At 35.2% G+C, this 23,376-nt stretch overlaps 2 protein-coding genes and 1 long non-coding RNA gene across 3 annotated transcripts in view; 2 read left to right on the top strand and 1 right to left on the bottom strand.

Moving 5' to 3' along the window:
• LOC123866318 (serine/threonine-protein phosphatase rdgC) overlaps window positions 1-12,978 on the top strand; it is a 105,298-nt gene extending 92,320 nt beyond the window's left edge. The window contains exons 11-15 of the mRNA XM_045907793.1: window positions 3,422-3,607; window positions 4,043-4,298; window positions 7,556-7,704; window positions 9,458-9,560; window positions 10,037-12,978. Of these exons, the coding sequence (XP_045763749.1) occupies window positions 3,422-3,607; window positions 4,043-4,298; window positions 7,556-7,704; window positions 9,458-9,560; window positions 10,037-10,254 (912 nt within the window). The 3' untranslated portion in view covers window positions 10,255-12,978. The remainder of the gene's footprint in view (window positions 1-3,421; window positions 3,608-4,042; window positions 4,299-7,555; window positions 7,705-9,457; window positions 9,561-10,036) is intronic.
• A 3,084-nt stretch (window positions 12,979-16,062) lies between these two features.
• LOC123866017 lies at window positions 16,063-20,155 on the top strand. The gene is made up of 2 exons (XM_045907313.1): window positions 16,063-16,476; window positions 18,684-20,155. The coding sequence occupies exons 1-2, from the start codon at window positions 16,302-16,304 to the stop codon at window positions 19,460-19,462; spliced, it is 954 nt and encodes a 317-aa protein (XP_045763269.1). The 5' UTR covers window positions 16,063-16,301; the 3' UTR covers window positions 19,463-20,155.
• LOC123866018 lies at window positions 17,426-18,689 on the bottom strand. Its single transcript, XR_006796105.1, has 2 exons — window positions 18,057-18,689; window positions 17,426-17,509 (listed from the first exon to the last, which is right to left on the bottom strand). It is a non-coding gene; the product is annotated as an uncharacterized LOC123866018 (long non-coding RNA).
• Window positions 20,156-23,376: the final 3,221 nt, after the last annotated feature.

Below are 23,376 nucleotides of genomic sequence, written 5' to 3'. Positions count from 1 at the left end.
CTTTTTAAAAGAGAACAAAATGTACTCGGCGAATGATACCTAATAATAATAATTACCTAAGATGTAACATATTTTTCTCAAAATCCTTCCTTAATCCTTAATGCACCCCTGGGGTAGGTCCTCAAGGAAAATGTCATTCAAAACTGCAGATCCACCAGTTCAGGTTGTGCGTTATCTGTCAGTTAATTAGTCCGGGTATTGTTCTTTATGAAGTTATCTATATACTTCATTAGTAGCGTAGGTAGGTACCGTTCTTAAGAGTTTGTTAACGGGAGGATTTAGCTTCTACCGTATAGTTTTATTTTAATAGCTATTTATCTTTGCTATAATATATCCAATTAATAACCAAAGGCACTTATAACTTCAAATTAAATTCATAAGCAGTATTAGCTAAATTTAAATGCATACTGTATATAATAGAAAGTTTGATAACTAGCTTAATTAATTCAGCTCCGAGCTGTAGTTAAGTGAAGAGTGCTGCAACGCATAATGAATGTAGTTTCACGCTATAAAAGCTGTGTCATTCAAGGTTGTACTACTTATATGCTCTAGATCACGCGATGTAGGTAATGTGATAAGGGCGTTTTGTCACGTATACCTGCTTTGCATAGTGACGGGTTTATACACATTTCACCCCTTATCGCCGAATGTCGATACCTAAAATAGTGGGTTTGACAAAAATCGGCGTAAATAAAACACGGGACATATTTAGACCTAATTACCAAACTACTAATTCGATTTTGATAAATGAGGTATTGTAAAGTTACAATAAATCCGATATGGCGGATATGACAAACGAAAATTCAACCAGAAAAATAAACTACTTAAGTATAATAAACGAATTTTAAAATAGCGGTGATAGCCCAGTGGTTAAGACGTCCTAGTCCTCCCGGGTACGTACCCCTAACTTTTCGGAGTTATGTGCGTTTTAAGCAATTTAATATCACTTTTTTGTGAAGGAAATATCGTGATAAAACCTCCATGCGTGAGATTATCTACTGTAATGTTCTCAAAGGTGCTAGTCCGGATTTGGCCAGCGTGGTAGACTATGGCCAAAGCCTTCGCATTCTGAGAGGAGACCCGTGCCCAGTAGTGAGCCGGGAATGGGTTGATCATGATGTTGATGATGACGTATGATCAAAATAAACTTTGTAACAGCTCAAATGCACGGACAGTGTGCATGACCCTTTAATTTTAGTTGAACTACTATACTAGACCTTTATGATATGATAAACATCATAAAGGTCAGCCACGAAGGCTTATTGAGCGATGAAACTTTATGAAACGCATGGTTGCGGTGTCAACTACTTAATTAACATTACTTTTGGACTTTCATATAGTACCTATGATTAGATGACCCACATGTAGCTAAAAGGCGTAATTTTATACAGAACAGGAATGCCTAACCGGTCGATCGCGGCTATTAGTATCATTTAAAATATCTAGAAGTATGTAATTGATACAGCGCATATTATGGTTTTGTCAGTAAACGATAGATCTTGGGTCTAATGAAGTTGGTCCCTGATTTAGAGCATTGTATTTCGAAGGCTATCGCCATTATTTTCTTCTTCAACGCCCGCACGTCCTCTCTCCAATTTTGCCCGATCCCCGAATTTAGCGAATGCGTGACGTTACATCGCTGACCAAACATTATTTAGCGCCAAAAACCTTTTTTGCTGAAAAAAAGATGCTTTCTAGAACCCAGTACCTAACTGATAATATCCTAATCCTAATCACTACCCATATATAATTATAAATGCGAAAGTTGTTTGTTAGTTTATTGTTTGTCCTTCAATCGCACCGCAACGGAGCAATGGATCGGCGTGATTTTTTGTGTGCATATAATTAAAGACTTGGAGAGTAGCATTGGCTACTTTTTAACCCGGAAAATCAAAGTGTTCTCACGGGATTTCAAAAACGTTAATTCACGGGGATAAAGTCGCGGGCTTTAGCTTTTAAAATTATAAATGTGAAAGTTTGGATATTTTGATGTTTGTTACTCCACGCCACAATGAACGAACTGATTTTGTTGTAAAATGCAAATACCTTGTACCTTATACCCTGAACTAACACTAATGGTGATCCCGGAAAATTAAAGAGTTTCCATGGGATTTTCAAAAACCTATATCCGCGTGGACGAAAATTCTTAGAGCCGTTTCAAAGAATGTAATTGCACAAACACACAGAACATACAGAAGCGGATTTTTTGATACTTACGACCAAGGTAGTTTCAGTTTCGACCAAAAGTAATTTTGCTACTATTGCTGTATGGTATCCAAGGTAATTTTGGTATCGGAAGTAGTAGCCGTATTTTCTATGGATTCTTTATACCCCGTGTATAAATGGACGAATGAATAGCCTGATAATTTCAGCCCTATTGAAATTGCCAGCAACAGATGCTAAAAAAGTAAATTAATTACTTTTTAGGTACAATCTTTGTAATTAGTTATATGATACCATTTTTGGAAATGTACACTGTACAGTATTTTTTTTTAAATAAATTTATAGACTAGTGCTTGGCCGCAATCAGACCTGGTGGCAAGTGATGATGCAGCCTAAGATGAAGCACGCTTGCCTAGAAGATGTATATTCACTCTTGACTTGAAGGTACCAACTAATAGGGGAAAACTGATGCGGAAACGTTTGGAATACATTTATATCTATTCATACTTATTTCGAAAATAGTATTCTCCATCACCTGATTATTATAGTAAAAAATATTATTATGGTCATTTTGAAATTTTGAACATCAAAAGAGCTTATTTGATTAAGATATTCTACTTTATTTAATTTTTATCTTAGTTGATAATAAAGTACAGCAAATGACTCTATTGAACAAGTATGCTTGAATTTATAAAATTTTGACTTCACTAAAATTAGCGTCTTGTTTTCATAGTGTAAAAAGTTTCAGCGTAGTTCATTAGTATGAATGTACGTAAGTGGGTTGCTCTTTAGATTTCCACTCTACTTTTTTTAACTTTGCTGTGAACTTACTTTTCAGAATTCATAAGATTTCAGTTTTCTTTTTCTAAAGGACTTTTTCTCATTGCGAAATTATGTTAACTTCCCTCTTGACGAGAACCATTTCAAAATATTTTTTAAGTTTGTTAACTTTCTTAAGGTTTTCATAACTTTAATTTTTTTTATTTGATTGTAACTCAACTTATTTCAATTCATTCAACTCATATTTTCTAAAGTTTGAATTTGAAAAGATTTTCAAATCTTAGCTATAAGGTATTTTTTATCATCAATAAAATACGAAATCGTACCTATTGGGCAAACCTGCCGGGTGGAACCCGGCGGCATGTGTGGACTGTGGATCCACCATTAAAAAATCAAGTAGACTGATCACCAGATCACCACAAAGATTTATAGTATTTCGGTCAATAAATACATAATTTAAGGTCAATTTGTTTTATAGGTGTTCGATATTCTCTGGTCCGATCCTCAAACTGTTGGCGGTTGCGTCGCCAACGCCTTGCGCGGCGCTGGAACCTACTTCGGCCCCGACGTCACCACCACCTTCCTCAGCAAGAATAAACTGAGCTTCATTGTCAGGAGCCACGAGTGTAAACCTGGAGGATACGAAATACTACATAATGGGAATGTAAGAAACTTTTATTGCAACATGTAAGGTTATAAAACTAATTGGTAGGTAGGTGTAGCCTGAAAATAAACGATTCCACCTATTTTTAACAGCTTTTTATTAGGTTGACTTGTTTGTATATTGTTATTCCGTCGAAAGAGGAAACTGGATTTCTCATTTTCCGATTACTTTCAAATATCTGATTAAAGTAAAATTTTGCAAACGTGTGGTTCGGATGAGTACTTTGCAAAAAATACAATGATGAGAGCCTGATGATAGATAGATGGTATGTAGACTATGGAACTCCCTAATGGCCTGTTGTTACAGTTAGTCATGTTTGGATTTATTAACTGAAATCATGATACAGATTTATAATGTACTCTTTAAAAACTAATTAATGTTTGTGCCTGTTAAATTGTTTTAGACGAAAGATCTTTGACATAAATATTTTTACAGGTGATCACAATATTTTCGGCGTCAAACTATTACGAACTGGGTTCTAATAAAGGAGCGTACCTGAAACTATGCGGGAACTCCTTGGACCGTCAGTTCGTTCAATACACTGCAGCCGTGTCCCGCACGCGTCGGCTCACGTTCCGCCAGAGAGTGGGACTGGTCGAGTCTTCTGCGATGAGGGAGCTGCACAGCCAGATAATGTCAGCGCGTAGAACTCTGGAGGCCACTTTCCGAAGTATGGATGTGGATCAGAGCGGTATGTATAACTTGAATATTTACTTAAATATGAAGGTGCTAATAACGATGGACCGACGATATAAAGCGGCTGGCGGGAAGTGGCTGGATGAGGAAGGCTGAGGACCGGGTGTGGTGGCGCTCTATAGGGAAGGCCTATGTCCAACAGTGGACGTCCACAGGCTGATGATGATGATGATGATGATGATGATGATGATGAAGGTAAAGACAAACTACTGTGTGGTATCCTGATAGTACTATAGAAAGTGGAGTAATACCAGGCTAGGTTTACTGGGTTTCGTAACCTGAGAGATATACCTACGGTGCAGTGGCGTGTCCGTTCGACGGCAGATAAGAATTTAGCGACAGAAAGAGAGGCGCATTTATGAAATTTTAGCCTGCAGCGCTGTGCAAGCTGAATTGAACTTTATTGCTAACAAGAGTTGCTATTCAACCGACTTCAAAAAGCAGGAGGTTCTCAATTCGTCAGAATCTTTTTTTATAATAGGTACTAATCATATCACGAAAGTTACGTAACGAGTAGGTATGGCAGTAATAAGTAAGTAAGTGAGGTGTTTTTACTTTTTAGTTTGCGAATCACAACACAGTAGTCAGTTATACCATAAGACTGTTATTTGGGGGATGACCTGTAAAATATACTTATAACATATCTGTACTATCTGAACACATTGTGTCTGGGAAAATAGAGGAATCTGTAGTCTGTGTTAACAATGCAATGACAATCTTACCCACTCATCTTTGAATAATGATATTATGTTCTTCAATAATACAAAAATATGTACCTAAATAGATATGTCATGGTATCAACTACTCTATACTCTATCGTTTCTTGGTAAATACTTTATCATCAATATTAAAACGGCTAATTAACAAGGACTAGGTCGCTTGCTAATTACGTCTAAAAGGAGCAATTTAAATAAGAATCGAAGACGTTTAAAGGGCACCGAGTGGCATACTATCTTATAGAATGAAAGAAAAATTTCTTAGAATGAAAGAATATTGCAGAAATTAGATTTTAACATTTTTAATTGCACTTGAAACAAAAGTTAAGCACAGCTTAAGCTGAGACGTAGAATTGTAAATTTAAAATTAAGCGTTATGAATTGCGAAAATAACTTACCAAGTTCAAGAGCCAAAACCATTAATATCTTTTATCTGTAGAAGGCGGGGTTGTTAAATCAGAGTAACTAGGTAGGTACAATCTTAGACAGGAATTAATTAAATGTACAATCTTAAATACCCTGAATCAGCAATTCTGATGAAACAAGTACCTACTTATTTTTTGTTTTAATTTACTCGCAAATCGAATGACGCTGCGATATTTCGAAATTCTATAGGTTTTAAATACGGCAATTTTTACGATCAGTGATATGAAATGTATTGAAACGAAAAAATAATAGAACAACTTATGCCACTTATGATATTATGTCCAGACTCTACCACCGGTTCTGAAAGCAGATTCTAGAATTGAAAGCCGCAAAGATACTCACCAGTTTCTCTTTTTAAAAAGCAAAAATGAGAAAGTGTGTTTGTTTGTTGCTTTGTTGGTTCGTCCTTCAATCACGTCGCAACGGAGCAACAGATCGACGTGATTTTAGCATAGTTATAGTTAAACACCTGGAGAGTAAAATAGGGTACTTTTTATCCCGGAAAATCAAAGAGTTACCTCGGGATTTTGAAAACCTAAATCCACGCGAACGAAGTCGCGGGCCTATGCTAATGTAAACATATAATAATATGTTACATATACATACAACACATAAGCAATGTAACTATTGCACTAGGTACCTTGTGCCAAATTTCATGATTCTAGGTCAACGGGAAGTACCCTATAGGTTTTCTTGAAAGACACGACGGACGGACGGACGGACGGACAGACAGACAGACGGACAGCCAATTGATTCTATAAAGGTTCCGTTTTTCCTTCAGAGGTAAGGAACCCTTAAAAAAATAGTAAAGTAAATTGTACGCTTGCTCTTTAGCTAGCCTACAAATTTTCCTCCTGTCAAGTGATATTATAACTGCAAAGCCGACTTTTTCCATCCAACCTTGTCATGAAGTAATCTGCCAATTGTATAATAGCCACGACGATATTATAATAATATAATTAATTGTTGTTTAACATATGTGTTTTTCACGCAATGGTCAATCAGAACTTTTTCAGAATCAATTTACCTACACTAACTTGGTTACAAAACGTTTTACTTAAAGTAAATTGTAACCCTTGCTCCTTATCTGGCGTGCAAATTTTCCGCGTGTTAATATGTATGAGAAACATCGACGTGTGGGTGGAGTGAGATACCTACAACCTCAAATTTCGCATTAAGATATTATGTAAATTCAAAGGTATTCAACTACCTACACGACTTGAATTAATAGCTTTACATTTACATTGATATGCCTCAAGACAATCCTGAACAAATATCGATTTATTACACTTCACCAAATTTCTCATAATAGAGACATGAAACCTATTCACAATTTACTTGAGATAAAATAAACCCTAGTATCTCTGGGTACTTAATTTCTTGAACTAAACGAAATTGACTGATCTAAAAATAGTAGTAAGGAAAAGTCTTTTTAAAGTATCTGAGTATAGAAGATTGTGTACAATCAAATTAGCACTAATTTGCTGCTAACTAGTTAGCAAGATTGTTCGCAAATTGTGTACCAGCTTTGAAGTATTGAGCATGATTTATTTATTAAATACGTAATTTTTTTTCATCCGTTCATACCAAAATATAGGTAAAAATTATTTTTATTGTGATTACAAAAGTACCCACCGTGTAAAATTATCTTCATATATATCTTCTTAATAAGTTTTAAATTTTAATTTTAAAAACCGGTCAAGTGCGAGTCGGCCTTACACACGAAAAGTGCCGTACCATCTTTTTTGATTTGGTTGAGTCACTGACTTTAAATTCACGGTTTCGAATTTTTCCCTTTATTTGTGCTATATATGATTTAAGGTCACCGGGAAGTACATGGTTTTAATTCCCTTGACTGGTCTTGACAGACACGACAGACAGGCCGAAAACGATCCTATTAGGCATTCTAAAGAGGGGTAAAATAAAATGTGATGAGTAACTAGGTCAACGGGAATCCACTATATACCTATTTTAATCCCTTGATTGGTCCTGAAAGACACAACAGACAGGCAGACAATGATCCTATAAGGGGTCCTAAAAAGGGGTAAAATTAAACGTGATGAGTAAGTACTAAGTATAATATTGAGTAAATAGTCATACTTGTTCTCAGGCTTTATCTCAATCAGCGATTGGTGCTACGCAATGGAGGAGACGACACATCTCGGGCTGCCGTGGAGGATGCTCAAGGACAAGCTGGTCCGCACGGACCCCGACACGCGCCTCGTCCGGTATATGGACACTTTCGATCTACCTGCTAACGTAAGGTTTATTTTGAACTAAGGAAATGTTCATGGGCGGCGGTGATCACTTAACATCAGGTGACCCGCCTGCTCATTTGCTCGCTAATTTTATTTAAAAAAAGGACCTCTATTTACTATCTACCTGTATTGAATTTATTAGTAGTGGGTAAAAAACAAAACAAAATGCGGACTGCAACTCGCTTTAGCTTAAACTTGGCCAGTGTCATAACTAACTTTGATAGCTGTATAGAACACGATATTCGGAATTTTTTATTGCAAGAAATTCTTCCTGCAGGACTTACTTACTTACTAGCCCGGAGTTAGGAAGTTAGCGGTGTTTCATCTCCGTGCTTTAGGTTTAGAGAGTACCTACTTATACGTAAAGCCGTCGGTCCTGCGCATCTCTCTGATCGTGTCAGATTACTATTAATTCATCGGACTAATAATAGAGTGAGGGAATAAACCTGTGTTTACACACACCCTTGTGTATACAAGGCCAGCACCATCACATTTTCACTTTGCTCACCCTACCAAAGACATATTATTTATTTGATTCATATACTTACATTATAGACATTTTTCTCTGATATGTTTCGTATTAAAACTAACTAAAGTCTGTGCTAAGTCAAAGCTCAATGGAATATGGATTTCAGTCTCAGTTTTACCAATCGCACTTAACGTTACGAGTATTTCTCTGAAAGTGCTTCAACTTAATGAAGTAGGTATGTATTTGCCAAGATTCACAATACGTGCTATAATATTACAGGCTATGGCCGACGCTCTCGTTTTCTTGATAAATTGGCAGACAAGACGTCTAATTTTGCCGACGGAGCTAAAACACTTGCGGCAACTTTGGACAAATTTAATACTCAATTTGTCAGCTTCAATCTCATCGAGATCAGGATAACGTTTTGAGACACAGTTTCGGCGTGATTAGATAAATTAGATTTTCATTATTTTTTGTCCGAGTCAGTTGTATAAAATGAATGTTCTAAGTAAGAAAGAAATAAGGTTGTCATATAGATTACAGACCCAATACTTTAAACATAGCCAATACTTTAAGCATAGAGTATTTTGTATTTTCGGTAGATCATCAAAATCGTTATCTCAACCCTTCCCCGGCCAACTACTGAGTACAGGTCTCCACTCAAAATGAGCGGGGTTTAGGCCATAGGTTACCATGCTGGTCAACCTTATAGAGAAATTTCAGGCATGCAGGTTTCCTCACGGTGTTTTCGTTCATCTTAAAGCAAGTGATATTCAATTTCTAAAATATATATACCTAATTTCGAAAATTTTGAGATACATACCTCGGGTAGGTATGCATCTCAAAATTTGATAGATAAGATAGCATTTTTTTCAATGTTCAATCATTTATTATGGTAAAAATAGCGGTTCCTGGCGTGTGTTACTACGCTAATACCAAAAAGAATGTGTCTAATGCATTGTTTTAGTGGTTTAAAACTATCTTCGCATTATTGCCTTTCTAATAAAACCGGGTGGGACGGTTTCAAAGTCTTTAACGGCTATAGAAACAATTTTTGTGTTTGTGTGTGTAGTAAAGTATAATTAATAATATGTGGTTGACGTCGTGGGTAGCACGTATAGTATTACTTACTATATTTATATTATTACTGTTTTTTTTCCAAGTACTGCGTGCTACCGTTTGTTGATCCAAAAAATAAATAAATAAATAAATAATTAAATAAATATAAGTACATATTGATTGATTGTTATAATTTAAAGTTTTCTTATATACTCTTGGTTTGCAGCGCGTCGGACGGAAGTCTGATGCTCAAACTGTGGTGGAGACGCTGTACAAAAACAAAAGAAGTTTGGAGGCGATATTTAAAATTCTCGATAAGGACAATTCAGGTAAAACTGCATTTCATATGTTCAAACCACACATAAAACATAAAACGGTAGGTTGCCGCAGAATGCTGAGTACTAAACCTACGCAAAAATGCTTATGATAATAAAAAATAAAATAATAAGAAACAAAACTAAACTTAATTTAATTATAATAAAGGTCTATTAAATTTAAAGTGTCCGAAAATTAAAAACTGAAAAAACTTTTATTTAATAACAACAATGTTGTACATTTTGGGTTTACCTAATAGGTATTTCTAAACATTTAAATGGCATTTTGCGTTTTTGGCGTTATGCTCGTTTGGTATTTGATACAACTTATCATCTTTCATTATTGCAAAACGCCACAGTTTTAATTTTGGCATTTTTGGTGTTGTGTTTCTAAATGATTCGACTTACCTACCTACAGCATTCAGTTTTATTTATTAATTTATTTTTAAAAGATTAACTATGGGATAATTTCAATCATATAAATTTTACAGGCTACATAACGTTAGAGGAGTTTTCTGAAGCTTGCCAGCTACTGGGTAAATATATGCCGAATCCAATGACGCAAGAGCAGCTAGTTGATATTTGTAGATTGATGGATATCAACAAGGACGGTTTAGTGGATCTGAATGAGTTCTTAGAAAGCTTCAGACTTGCAGAAAAGAGTCTGCACGAAGAGGACCACATATTGGCCGATATCAAAGCTTCCTGACAGGAGCTAGACCGCTATCCTAGCAGGACAGCGGTCGATAAAGACGAAACTGAAGTCGAAATCGAATTCCTCAAAATTGACGAAGTTCCCAACAACGTGCGCCCGAAATACAAGAAATCTGGAAGCAGGTCGGCAATCAATAGGGATGAAACCGGCGTTGACGTTGAAGTATTGAACCTAGAGGAAAACAGTCACCGGAAGTACAACAAAAACGGTAGAGCACATTTGACGGGCGATCTTGCGAGCTCCTCGAGAGACGTAGAGGAAATAGAATTAATAGATTATAGCAGATCTAAACGACCAGGCCTCCTAGAAAGTGACATATGAACACTGCCAATCGGGATTAGGGAAAAATTGGAATTTCAACGGAAACTGAAAGAGGCAATTCTGTCCCTACTTTTAAAAGTCACATAATTAAAGTCAATGAAACGTACGCAATTAATGCTAACAAATTACGAGAGCTATCTAGTCTATTGTACTTGAGTAATGAAAGCTTTGTTTTAATTTTAAAATATGTAGTTAAGTTTACGCAGAGATTAATGAGACTGGGTACCTATTAAAAATTTCTAAAGTATAGCTTTGCAGGTACCTCACTTACCTATTATATTAAAACAAGTTTCTATAATAATAACATTATATCTATCTACTAATTATAAAAGCTTTTATTATATTTAAAACTGACTCTCAGTCATAATAGAAATTTTACTAAAACAATTTTAATAAAAAAACTTTGTGTTATATAACAATTATATTACAAAAACGGCTCGAATATGAATACTGATACCTACATTTGTCCTTTGAATATAATCCTATTTATGGATAATAGCTAGGTAATTTATTTACTAAATGTATTTTAATTTCATTATAATAGTAGGTTTGTAGTTTGAGATTTTACATCTCAGTAATTTTGATAGAATTCGAAAGTCAAATAATAGCATCAAGGAAAAATGGACCTAAATCTACCCAGCATAAAAATTTTGATTTTTACAAGATTTTAATTTTGCAATGGTTCCGCTTTGAGCGCTGACTGTAGATCTATGGATAAACTTGAGCTTTAATACAAGGAAGTTAAGGTTCACTTTAGTTCAACACTGAAATCTTCCGATGCTGGAATACTATCAACGTTGGTGAAATGTAAAATCTAATACTAAGCACACAGTACTAAAAGGTCCAGAAAATAGTGCATAAAATGACGTGGTGTCTACGTTTGTATGTGAAATTGCTATCTATAACTAATGTTCGTATTTTCTAAAGCATTTTGAATCGAGCCTAATCTATTTACTCATAGTAAAAGATATTATGTATGAGGACCGTATGAATTTTAAATTAAAATATTGTAATTATTGTAATATTGTAATACTATACGATTTGGGGACTATTTAGAGTAAATATTGCGAATATTTTAATAAGATTTCATGTTTTTACATTAATCCACCTTTTACATTAAATAAATTAATAATAAAATCATTATATTTCATGAATATTTGCTTTCATAATAATTGAGCTAATTGTTTTGATGATGATGCCATATTTTTTTTAATAACTGGTTAATTATTTATTACATTCGTGCCAAGCTATAAAATATTGAGTAAACGGGTAAGTAATATAATTTTAAATAAGTAATTAAGAATTAATTTGTGTATCTTTTTTCAATAAAAATGAATGTAGTTGGGAATATATGCCGTCAAAGAACAGCCGGCGTTAAGGGGCAAATTTAATTTGGTTTTTGATTGGCGCAATTAAAGTGCCATAAGCCTACTTTGTCGTATTAGTTTACAAATTGCGAAAAACCAAATTGAATTTGAATTTCGCGGGCAGACCCGTCTCTTACACCTTAATTGTCTCTGTTACACGAAGTAAATATTATTACTCAGTTTCTTGTAGCATTTTACTTTTAAGTATCATAAAGAATTGTTCAGGTCATCACAATCTATGAAAACTTGTGTACAATGTTTAAAATAATTTAGATAACCTTCCGTAGTTCATCGGCGACATTCAATACCCAATTTAAGTATTTATATATTTTACAATAATAATTCACATTATAAACGAAATATGGGAGCAATGATGCTAAATTACAAAATATTTACTCATATTTATATACTTTTGTATTAGCTAATTAGTGACGGTGCTTAAAAGTACCAAAAATATCTGTATAGCTATTAATATAAATTTTCAATAAGTAGTTCCTTTTTATCGTAGCTTAAAATAAATAAATAGCATGCTTTAAAATAAATGAATCTAAAATTCTCGTAGAAATCATATCCAAAGATTAGATGGAAAAATATTTTATTATAATAAGAGTCATTATATTCATACATTCATTTTCGTAGCAATTCTAGTCACTATGAGAGTTATATTAATGTACGGTTTTGCATACATATCTTTAAATTCAAGCTATTAATCATTCCAATGTATCTTTATTATGAATGCATTGAAATTAAATCTATAAACGTATCTACGTTTTATATGGTTTCACATGTTTTCAGTTTGAACCCATTTATTTAAATTTTACAGCACTAATAATACTTCTTTGATTCTGATTTGTTTTTATTAGATCTTTTCAAGATAAGTTACTTTCTGAAGTTTGACTGCCATCGACAAAAAATGTTCATTCATAGAATACAACTGCATGTTGAACGTTACTTAACTATTTTTAATTTTAACATTATAATTATTATGTGCTATATTGTAAGTTTTGTCCATTAAATTGTGATACAAGAACTTATGTTTTTATTTATTCCTATTCGCTTTTCCTAAAGCTATATTGACATAATACGGAAAAAGTAAATTCGTAGTAGATTCCAATGCGGTTTACATAAAAGTTTAGAACATTTTCATGATGCTATTTCTCTAGCACTGTCATGAAAATGTATGAATGTGCAAAGACTACAGTCTTTGGTGAAACATGTTATGTAGGCACCATAAGTTATAACCCTAGAATAGGGGTGGCTCTTTTAAAATCAATGGCTATAACAATACACGTAGAATTCTTCATTTAGATTCCGAGATAAGTAGATGTTTTGCAATATAAAGTCAAAGTCAAATCATTTTCCTCTCTCTAGACCTACTGAACCGATTTTAATTATTTCACCAATTATAGCAAGCAACATTCTTCCTGAGTGTTATAGGCTATATTTTATTTTCAAGCACCCGTGTAACCGGGTGTACCCGTGTGCACCCGGGGTGGGTTTATCTTTCACTGGTTAGCAGGAATTTTGCGATCTCATTTTTGCCCTAATTTTATTTTTATCTAATGAAAACTGTCGATTTCATTAGATAAAAATAAAATTAGGTAGGTATGTACGCCCGATACTTTTCCATTACAAGTAATCACAGTACCTACTATATACGTCTTGCTATCTTATTGGATTGTCGGATTGCTATGAGTTTGGACTGTTTTTACTGCTCCCAAACACTTACTTTTGAATATTTAAATACAGAAACACACCTATAATAATTACTGATATTGTAGCTCCTATTATTTCTAGATTCTAGAAGTATGAAATTTATGTCTCCATAGACAATTATATTATTAATATAATTTATTTAATGAATAATACGTGGGTAACGTCTAGGTGGAATTATAGTTCGCACGCAACCTTTTTGCCTTATTTATATTAAAGCTAATAATTGCTATCAGCAGTTTTTATCTAAATGACAGAATCTATTAACTACTTTAATAATTATTTACTTATATATCAATTCTGCTGAAATAAAATTTAGGTTAAGGACGTTGGAAACACGTTATGTAGGTACCTACCTCCTATGTGCAGAGCAGTGAATGACGTCTCAATTACCATAGTCCATATTCTGTAAGTAATAGCAGCACCTATTGAGCTGTAGCATATTGGTTTTCCATCTAAATGCAAATGTACCTACGAGTAACTTTGACCATCTTGAAAGGCCAAGATATAATTAAGTTTAAAGCGCAAAGTTTCGAGATATCCTTTTTTATGAAGTATTACATCTAATTCGCTTATTTAAAAAAAATGTAGCACTGATTAGGTATTTAGGTAAGTACCTATTCAGTATCGACATAATACTTTTCAGCGATCGTCTAAATAAACGTTGAAATATTATAGTAAAATTATTTTTCTGTCGTTTGGTAGGTATATTTTAATGTTGTGTACATTTATATTTATAAACTCAGAATTTTCTCCTCTTTCATTTGACACCCCACTCGATACAATAGCAAAAAAAATTTTTGGAGACCCCTACTTTTTTTCATGTAACATCCGTTAGGTCAATTTTTTCGGTATAAAATGTAGCCTATGTCACCCAGACCTTCACGACGAATCGATTGACACCTCATTCATCAAAATCGGCCCAGTAGTTTAGGCGCTACGGTGGAACACACAGAATCTGGATACAAACATACACAGTCACACATACACACATTACATGTATACATCCATACATAGACTGCTAAAATCATAATCATTCATCAATCATCATCAAAAAAAAATTAATATTTTCCCTGAAGAGACCATTTACTTAGCGATGGTACTAGGTAGGTATTTTTTAATTAATCTACTAGCTATAAACATGTATGTATGTACTGAAATAGGTACACGTTAACAGTTTTTATGTCGTAATTTTATTATTAAGTCCCTTGAGATCATCAAATGTTTTACGCTCCCTTGTTACTTTGGTAGGTACCTAGCGTAAAATTCAGAATAGGAAATGTAAAAGGCGTAACAACATTGTCACTGCGAAGATGTGATTGTATAGTGCACATTACTTATTGTGAAAGGAGGGCAGCGTTACAGATTAATTTATTCAGCTTGAATAATGCTTATATCCTTTAAGTTTATACTATAATATAATATTATTCGAAGTACTACAGGTACTTATATCCCGTAGATACTTCGTGTTTTAAGCCTATGAGATGGACTGATCCCCGAGCAAGTGAGAGGCTGCGGGGAATGTTCCCTTACACGAGCTCATGACGAAGCTATTAGAAGGAGTGGAGTGGTATAGTCAAGTGTGCCACTAAGCACAATACTCAGGTACAAAGCAACCACGGCCACTCTGACAAGAGCTAAACGACAGAAGAAAAAGAAGAAGAGTTGCTCAAAATTGGTGTCCCGGTATAAAAGACAGCAGATACCATTTCTATCACCTTTTTAGAGTTCTGTGGTTAGAAGGTAGGTATGCAGTTGTTTCGTAGTAAGTAGTTATATTATTCGCCCTACTGGCGCCACGTCGTGTGTCCTAGTTTCCCTAGTAAGTACAAATGGAATCGTAACAAGTTATAAATAAAAACTAGACAGATAGATAAAAAATATTTGGAATGGAAAATTGCAGTGCTGTAGAAACACCTATGACAAAAGGTTATCAAGTAAATAAAGATGATGAAATTAGACAAGACATACCTTTTAGGCAATTGATCGGAGGACTTATGTTCATATCTACAACTTGCCGACCTGATATATCATAAGCAACACCATTTCTATCACAATATTTAGAAAAACCTACTAAAGACTTATAGATGCAAGGAATAAGGATACTACGTTATTTTAAAGGTACTCGGACACATGGACTAATATTATCAGTTTCGTACCAATCTAGATATATACTAATATTATAAAGAGGAAAGATTTGTTTATTTATTGGTTTGTTTGTTTGTGATCTATAAGTTCTGAAACTACTGAACCGATTTTAACATTCTTTCCCCATTAGAAAACTACTTTATCCAGCTGCAGTAGACGTATAATGTGTGCATAATATAATGTGGAATCATAGAAGCGAATTATGGCCAAAAGTTTTTTTCCCGTCCCAAGCAAAACAAGCTTTTCTTTAAGGGCGCTTTTAGTGTCACGCGGATTTGCTCACGCACGCGGGATTGGACCGCATGCGTAGCATCCGCAAAGAACAATTTCATATAGGTATCTATTGTAAAGCGTGATAAACGCACGCGGGACGCGGGGCGCTGTGCGGGGCGTCACCCCGGTGCGGGGTATCCGCATGCGTAAGCGCTGCCTACAACTTCAGTGCCCATTTTAGAGTCGAGCGGGGCGCACGCGCCGTATTGTACTACCGAAATGAAAATCGATACAGAACGAGTAATCATTGAAGTTCATCTGCGGCCCGTTTTGTGGGATAAACGCAATGAATTATACAAAAACAGGGACGCGAGGGAGGCTGCATGGAGAGATATTTTGAAGGAATTGGCACCTAACTACGAAAATTTGAGCGAAGAGGAAAGAAAAGAGGCGGGTATGTGTTTGGTTCATTATTTTATTTATACAAGCATCATTACTTTATTAATATAAGCATAATTATTTAATTCACAAATAACATCAAAAACCTTCTAAAACCTTTTGAGTTTAGTTAATTAATTATATATCGGTGTTGCCAGGAGACTTTTCCTTCATTGATAAAGTAATCTGCAAATATATCTCTGATATTACTTGCCAACGTATTACTACTTTCAGTCTGCTGCCTGGGTAGTGGTCCCGTAAAACCATTTGTGACAAATGTATGGCTGACCTTGTAGCCATCCCGTTTCCTTATGAAATTGTGAAGTACACATGCCGTCTTGACTATTAATTGTGCTAGATCTAACTTGACATTCATGGATCTGTGAAATATTCTAAATTTATTTGACATAATTCCAAAAGTGCATTCTATGTACCTTCTAGCTCTGGACAGACGGTAATTAAATATTTTCTTTTTGTAAGGTAAATTATCACGAGCATAAGGCCGCATCACATGTGATGATAAACCAAATGCCTCGTCTCCCACTATCACGAACGGCAACTTTGCTCTTACACTAGATGGATAAGCTACTTCGGGGCAAATAATAGGCAACTCTTGCGGGTCAGGGATACCCAACGTGTTACTTTCCAGTTTCGTATACAATTGACTCCTTCTAAAGATGGTTGAATCGGCGTTGCTTCCACTGGTACCGACATTAATATATGTAAAATTATAATCAGCATCACACATTGCGAGGAGCACTACAGAATAATATTTCTTATAATTAAAATATAGTGATCCACTGTGCGGCGGCCGAATCACTCTTATATGTTGTCCATCAATTGCACCCAAGCAATTAGGAAAATTTGTATATGTGAGAAATCCCTCTGCGATTTCTTTCCATTTGATCCCATTAAGCTGTGGAATACATTCAGACTTTAGTTCAATCCATATTATGTAACAAACTTGTCTTACTATTTCGCTAATTGTTGCAATTCCAATCACATAGGAATAGTGTAGATCAGTGAATGTATTACCAGTTGCCAAATATCTGAAAACAAAAACAATATATTAATAATATGATAACATAATATATTAATAATGCTGACATCAGACATAAGACAGCATGCACCGCTCGAATTTTACTTCAGAAGAAAAATAAATACCCTTAAGGTGAAAGGGCACGGAAGTAGCTAGCGCTAGAAGTTTTTAATTCGTTTTAACTACAGTACTATAGCTACGTTAGATTTCTATGATTTGCCGAAAATTTTATCATAGGGGGGTATTTTTGCAGTTATGATTTCATATGAAAAGTTCGAAGTATAGTTATGTATCTCATATCTGCTAAAAGTGGCCACTTTTAGCAGATTTGAGACACATAACTATGCTGTAAATATTTTATAAGAAATCTTCTCTGTATAAATTAACCCCTATGGTAAAATTTCCGGCAAATGAAAGGAATCTAATAAATATATATAATATAATATAATGAAATATCGTTTATTTCAGGCAATATTTACATTACAAGATGTCCTCCTTCATGAAGGTTGACAGATGCAAATAAAGCAAATTTTTGTTAAAACAAATTAAAAACTTACAGCGCTAGTGACTTCCGGAAGTTTTCACCTTAATTTTGATGATGGCAAATTTTACTGTAACAAATAAACAAATTGCCCGATTCAATCCGGTGTTTTTCCAAAAATCCTTAAATGAAGTTCTAATTATTTTTGTAAAAAATGAATTATTTCGTCGATGTCTGCGCCGCGCCGCCCCGGCCGCGCCGTCTGCGTCTAGTATAAGATTCACTTTGCGCTATCGTTCGCGGCGAAATTGACCGGCCTGCGCCGGCCCGCCGTTTGCGTTGCGCCTAAGGGTACTTTTCCTTCAACTGCGGCCTTATTTTTCCACTCTGTATAGGTATATATATATTGCTTGATTTATCTAATGCTTCATGAGACAGTGTAAAGTTGACAACATGTGTGAATTAAGGAGGGCCTTTAATCGAATGCAGTTAAATTTCCAACTAATATCAGATTTGTACACACGGCCACAGATCAAGCTTCCCAAAACCAGTATAAACAGGACTCATGCGTTGTTTATTATCGTAGACGACTCGGCGCCCGGCGAGGCCCTAGCAAGTTCCGTTTATTGGTACTGGTTTTGGGTAACTTGATCTGAAACTGTGTGTACTTTTGCCACTTACTTATTATATTTTGTCATTTCAGACAAGAAAATACAACAACGCTGGCGAACAGCAAGGGACACTTACCAGAAAGACAAGATATCTGAAAAAAATCAGCCATCCGGCTCTGGGAGTAAGAAGAAGAAGAAGAAATATTCTTACTATGACATTTTGACTTTCTTAGACAGTACAACGGAAACTGCTGGAGAAGAGTCACTCTGTGAAGAAATGTCTGAACAAAGTAATTTAGAAACACCTAATGAGTGCACGCAACCAGATACTTCACGTCAAGAAAGTTCTCACCCAACATCAAAACAAAAACAAGTAAAATCTAAAAAGCAAGCACCATCTGAATTTGAGGCACAGTTATTAGAATGCTTAAAGTCTAATCAACTGGAGCTAGAAAGTGAGGATTTGGCTTTCTTTCAGTCTCTGCAGCCTTCATTAAAAAGATTCACTAGATATCAAAAACTAATGTTCAGAACAAAAGTGTTAAATATAGTTATGGAAATGGAAAGTCAAACACAACCTGCATACTACAGTCCCATACCTACAACAAGTTCTAGTGCTTTTACTGAGCTTGACAGTTTGTCACCGATAAATCAAGATTACCAAACCAATAGTATAATCCAGGATACTTCGAGTCTTAACGACAATGCTATTAGTTCTGCTGCAGTGAATGACAATGAAACTCTTATTTCGACTGAAAGCGGCCTGTTTAATATCACGTCTTATGACGTAATTTATACCCCAGCAACAACATCATCTACAGGCGAAAGTAATGTCAACGCTCAGGATACAAATTTACAAAGAAATGAATGATGTAAAATTTGATTTTTTAATTTATGAATAAAACTCTTTTTATTAAAATGAGTACGATTAACTTTTTTTCTCCAGTTTCTCTCTAATTGTTTGTTTAGTCATATGAGTGCGGTTGTACACACGGCACAGATCAAGTTACTCAAATCCAGTATAAGCGGGACTCCGACGGGTTACCTAAGTATGATAATACGCAAGGCGCGAGTTCCATTTATGCTGGTTTTGGGTAACTTGATCTGTGGCCATGTGTACTTTATCAGATAAAAAAAAGGATTGTGTATGTAGGTTGAACGTACCAATCCCAAACCAATTAAGGACTTTTTTTGACTTTAAATTACTGTCATGTGCAAACCTATAACTTTTATCTATATTATAATAAGTAGCGTGTGATGAAAGGTAGGAATGATTCCACTTTAATGGCGACATTTTATGAGTGAAATAATCTTATTTAATGAAATTTCAACATGAAATTGAATGAAATTATGAACAATGAAATTTCAGAGTACATGACAAAATTTTTTTTTTGCACATGTAAATTTACACATGACAGTAATTTGAAGTCAAAAAACGTTTATCCTACCTGTTCAAATCCCTTTCCACTAAATCATAGCAGGAAATTAAATATTTAAAATTTAAAACTTACCTTAATGTAATAGCGAGCCTCTCAATCGGTTGTATTGTAATCCTTCGTAAACTGCTTTTTTGTAGCTTATTCTCAATTTTACACAACAGTTCATCAAAAGAACGAATGGACATTCGAAAGTAATTTTTAAATTTACGTTCATTATTTTGTAGTTTTCCAAAGCGTGTAACAAACGCCCCAGCAAGAAGCCTATTTTCAAGAAAGGGATCAACATGTACTCTTGTCTTCTTGTTTCGTCGTTTGTAAAGTATGTAAGCGACACATATTCTTCTGACATTGATCATTTTTGAACACGTCTATACCGTTACGCAGCCCGTAGAAAACTGAAACTCATGCTGCGTATGATCCGCAGCGTGAAATTTTACGCATGCGGTCCAATCCCGCGTGCGTGAGCAAATCCGCGTGACACTAAAAGCGCCCTAAAAGGTCATTCAAAAGTTATTTAGGTAGGGTCAGCGAAAAAGCTAGGTATGAAGCCGTCCGTACAGTCGGCAGTCGCTTAGAGTGACGGCAGCAAACCTAGCTTTGTCTCTATTATACATAATATAATTTCATATCGTACATAATATAATTTCAGCCATACTTATCCTAATATTAACAACAAATTTAAATTATAGGTAGATTTAGTCTAAACTCGGGGCGGGCCACTTACAAAACGAAATTCTCGAAACACAGGAAGACTTGAATTTTTGGGGCCGATTTAGAAGATAAGGAACTTATAAGTCGTTGCCTCTATGAACTTACCTGCCACGCTTTTATTTAGATAGCCCTCTGTGTTCCGAGGTGGATTACTGAACCATAAAATATAATGTCAAGGCGTATTGTATAGCGCCATCTATGTACATTTATATGAAATATTATGGTATATTTTACAGCCAGCAAGAAACCATTCTCGAGCAAAGCCGGCCTCTTTCATTTGCATTGTAGTATATACTATAACGGATAGATGGCGTACTACTACGTATAAAATATAAATTAAGGTAAATTTAATAAAAACACAAGAGATGGCGTAAGTAGTTATCTTATATTTTGGATTTTTTTAATAGAATTTTTCTCGCCTGTTTCAGAGGGACATTTAATGCTTAATTTATTAATTTATTGCTCTATTTGGACCATAAATTCAGATAGGTTAAAAAAGGAATGTAGTTTTTAAAGTTCCGGTCCTCAAAAGTAAAAACGGAATCCTTATAGGATCACTTTGTTGTTTGTTTGTCTGTCTACCCTTTTGTCCGTCTGTCGTATCTGTTAAAAAAACCTATGGGGTACCTTCTTCCCGTTGACCTAGAATCATAAAATTTGGCTAGGTAGGTCTCTCCCGGAATTATCCCAACGACAACATTCCCATCAGATGTTTTCAGCTTTGTGATTATCTTTTATTTGCCAATATTTCACTATTAGCGGTCAGCGGTCCTCAAATTATAATTTACGTTACGTAACGATTGATATAAAACGTCAGACGTTTTTAGATCGGTGTCTGATCGTGTATCGTGTATATTACGGTTCCCATACCTTACTTCTCATAAACCAGGAGAGAATTAGAATTTTTATTAAGTAACTATAAAAGCTTTTATTTGGTTTCTAATTTGAGCGCTGAGTACTTGAGTAGTCCAAATTGGTAGGTAGGTACGTCTTACCAAGTGTGAATATCTTATCTGACTCCGTTACGACCAAATTTCTAAACTGCATTAAATTTTTGTAAAAGAAGCTACAGTCGATGCCTCCCAGTTTCCACCAAATGTCGAAATAGCCGTAAAAAAAATAGCTGAAACTTCGTACGGACAATTTCGTAGTTGGAATAGCTATCATGAGTTCTGTTATGTATGGACAACCTACGGAACAGTCCAGTTTTATTGTATTGGATGAAACCGGACTGTGTCCAGAAAAACTTGCATGGATGGCGAACATAGATGCAGGCTAAGGTCCGCTCCCGTCACAAGCTTGCGAAGTAGTTTACAGTTTACACCTATTAGGATAATTTATAGCCGTTTAATATCGACCGAACCCACAGAGATTTGATTATTATTAATGTTTTATTTTTTGTACCGAGACGCCACGATCGCGTGTCGCGTGCGTCTGATGTCTTTTTTTGGGTACAAGTTTCGGGGGAGCACAGCAAAAAATACCATAACTGCCCACTGACTACCGGAATATAATTTTTGATAATTTCATAAAATTATACGGTCTATCATTTAATAATCGGCAGGTAGATGTGGTTTTGTATTATGATCGTCGCAGGACTTTGAATATGGAATTCTTTGTAAGTTTCTAGGCAAGTATAATATTTACAACGACAGTAAGTACCTACTTATACTACTAAGGTACTTACTTACTAGTATGCTACTTAGGTATATTTATTTTATTATGCTCAATTAGGTAGGTAGGTATACACTGGTGTTGGTAGGTACAACATATTACGGTGTTAAGCATGGATTATTTTTACATAATTTTAAAATCGAATAGGATCCGATCAAGGTCGGTTATTTGTAGTTATACCTATTATAGTAGTTATAGGTACCTACCGAGTATGCACTTAAAATGATTTGCATAGGGCTGTTACAAAGAAGGACTATAACTCACTAAAGTTCATTTCAAGCATTCATAGCCCATGTGACATTCAATACCTATGTGGCATTCATAGTATGTATGGCTCTCATGGTCTGTGTGGCTCTTGTAGCCTGAGGGCACTCAAAGTGATAGCCTGCGTGGTGTTGATGGCCTCTGTCATGTCTGGAATTTTCGCTAATATAATCAAGCACTCGGTATTAACGTATTCTTCAAGACACGGGGGAAACGAAAAGGCCAAAATTTAAACCTCCAAAATCACCTATCCATTTAGGTACGGTATTGGGTTTTGCCCATTTGTCAGCCCTAACTGAGCGGCAAGCGAGCATGGACATGGTAAAGAAATTGCGCGGTCGCGCGCGCCTCGTCTCCACCGCGAAACTTGACTCCAGCGTCGGACCCGTTCGAATTATAACTTCATTTTACATATGCATATATCGGATGGTAATTGACAGTTAACGCGCAAACATACAAAAAGCTTAGTGAACTGAAAGTCTTTTAAAAACGTCCCACGAGTCAGCTTGTTGATATGCATATGTTCAATACAAGAGTGAATAAGCATCTTCTAGGCAAGCGTGCTCCATCTCAGGCTGCATCATCACTAATTGCCTGCCCGTTTAATTGCAGCCAAGTGCTAGTCTATAAATAAATAAGAATCTAACGGGGAACGTCGACGTTTCATATTGGAATTTAGTATGCTTATTGCTTCTGT

This window comes from Maniola jurtina, chromosome 6, assembly GCF_905333055.1.
Source record: "Maniola jurtina chromosome 6, ilManJurt1.1, whole genome shotgun sequence".
Taxonomy (NCBI): Eukaryota; Metazoa; Arthropoda; class Insecta; order Lepidoptera; family Nymphalidae; genus Maniola; species Maniola jurtina.
The sequence above is the reverse complement of the archived record's forward strand: the minus strand, read 5'-3'. Positions and strand labels throughout refer to the sequence as shown.

Coding starts and splice junctions, on each gene's coding strand:
- LOC123866017 (XM_045907313.1), top strand. CDS start 16,302: ATGAAAATCGATACAGAACGAGTAATCATTGAAGTTCATCTGCGGCCC. Junction 16,477..18,683: donor AGAGGAAAGAAAAGAGGCGG/GTATGTGTTTGG, acceptor TTGTCATTTCAG/ACAAGAAAATACAACAACGC.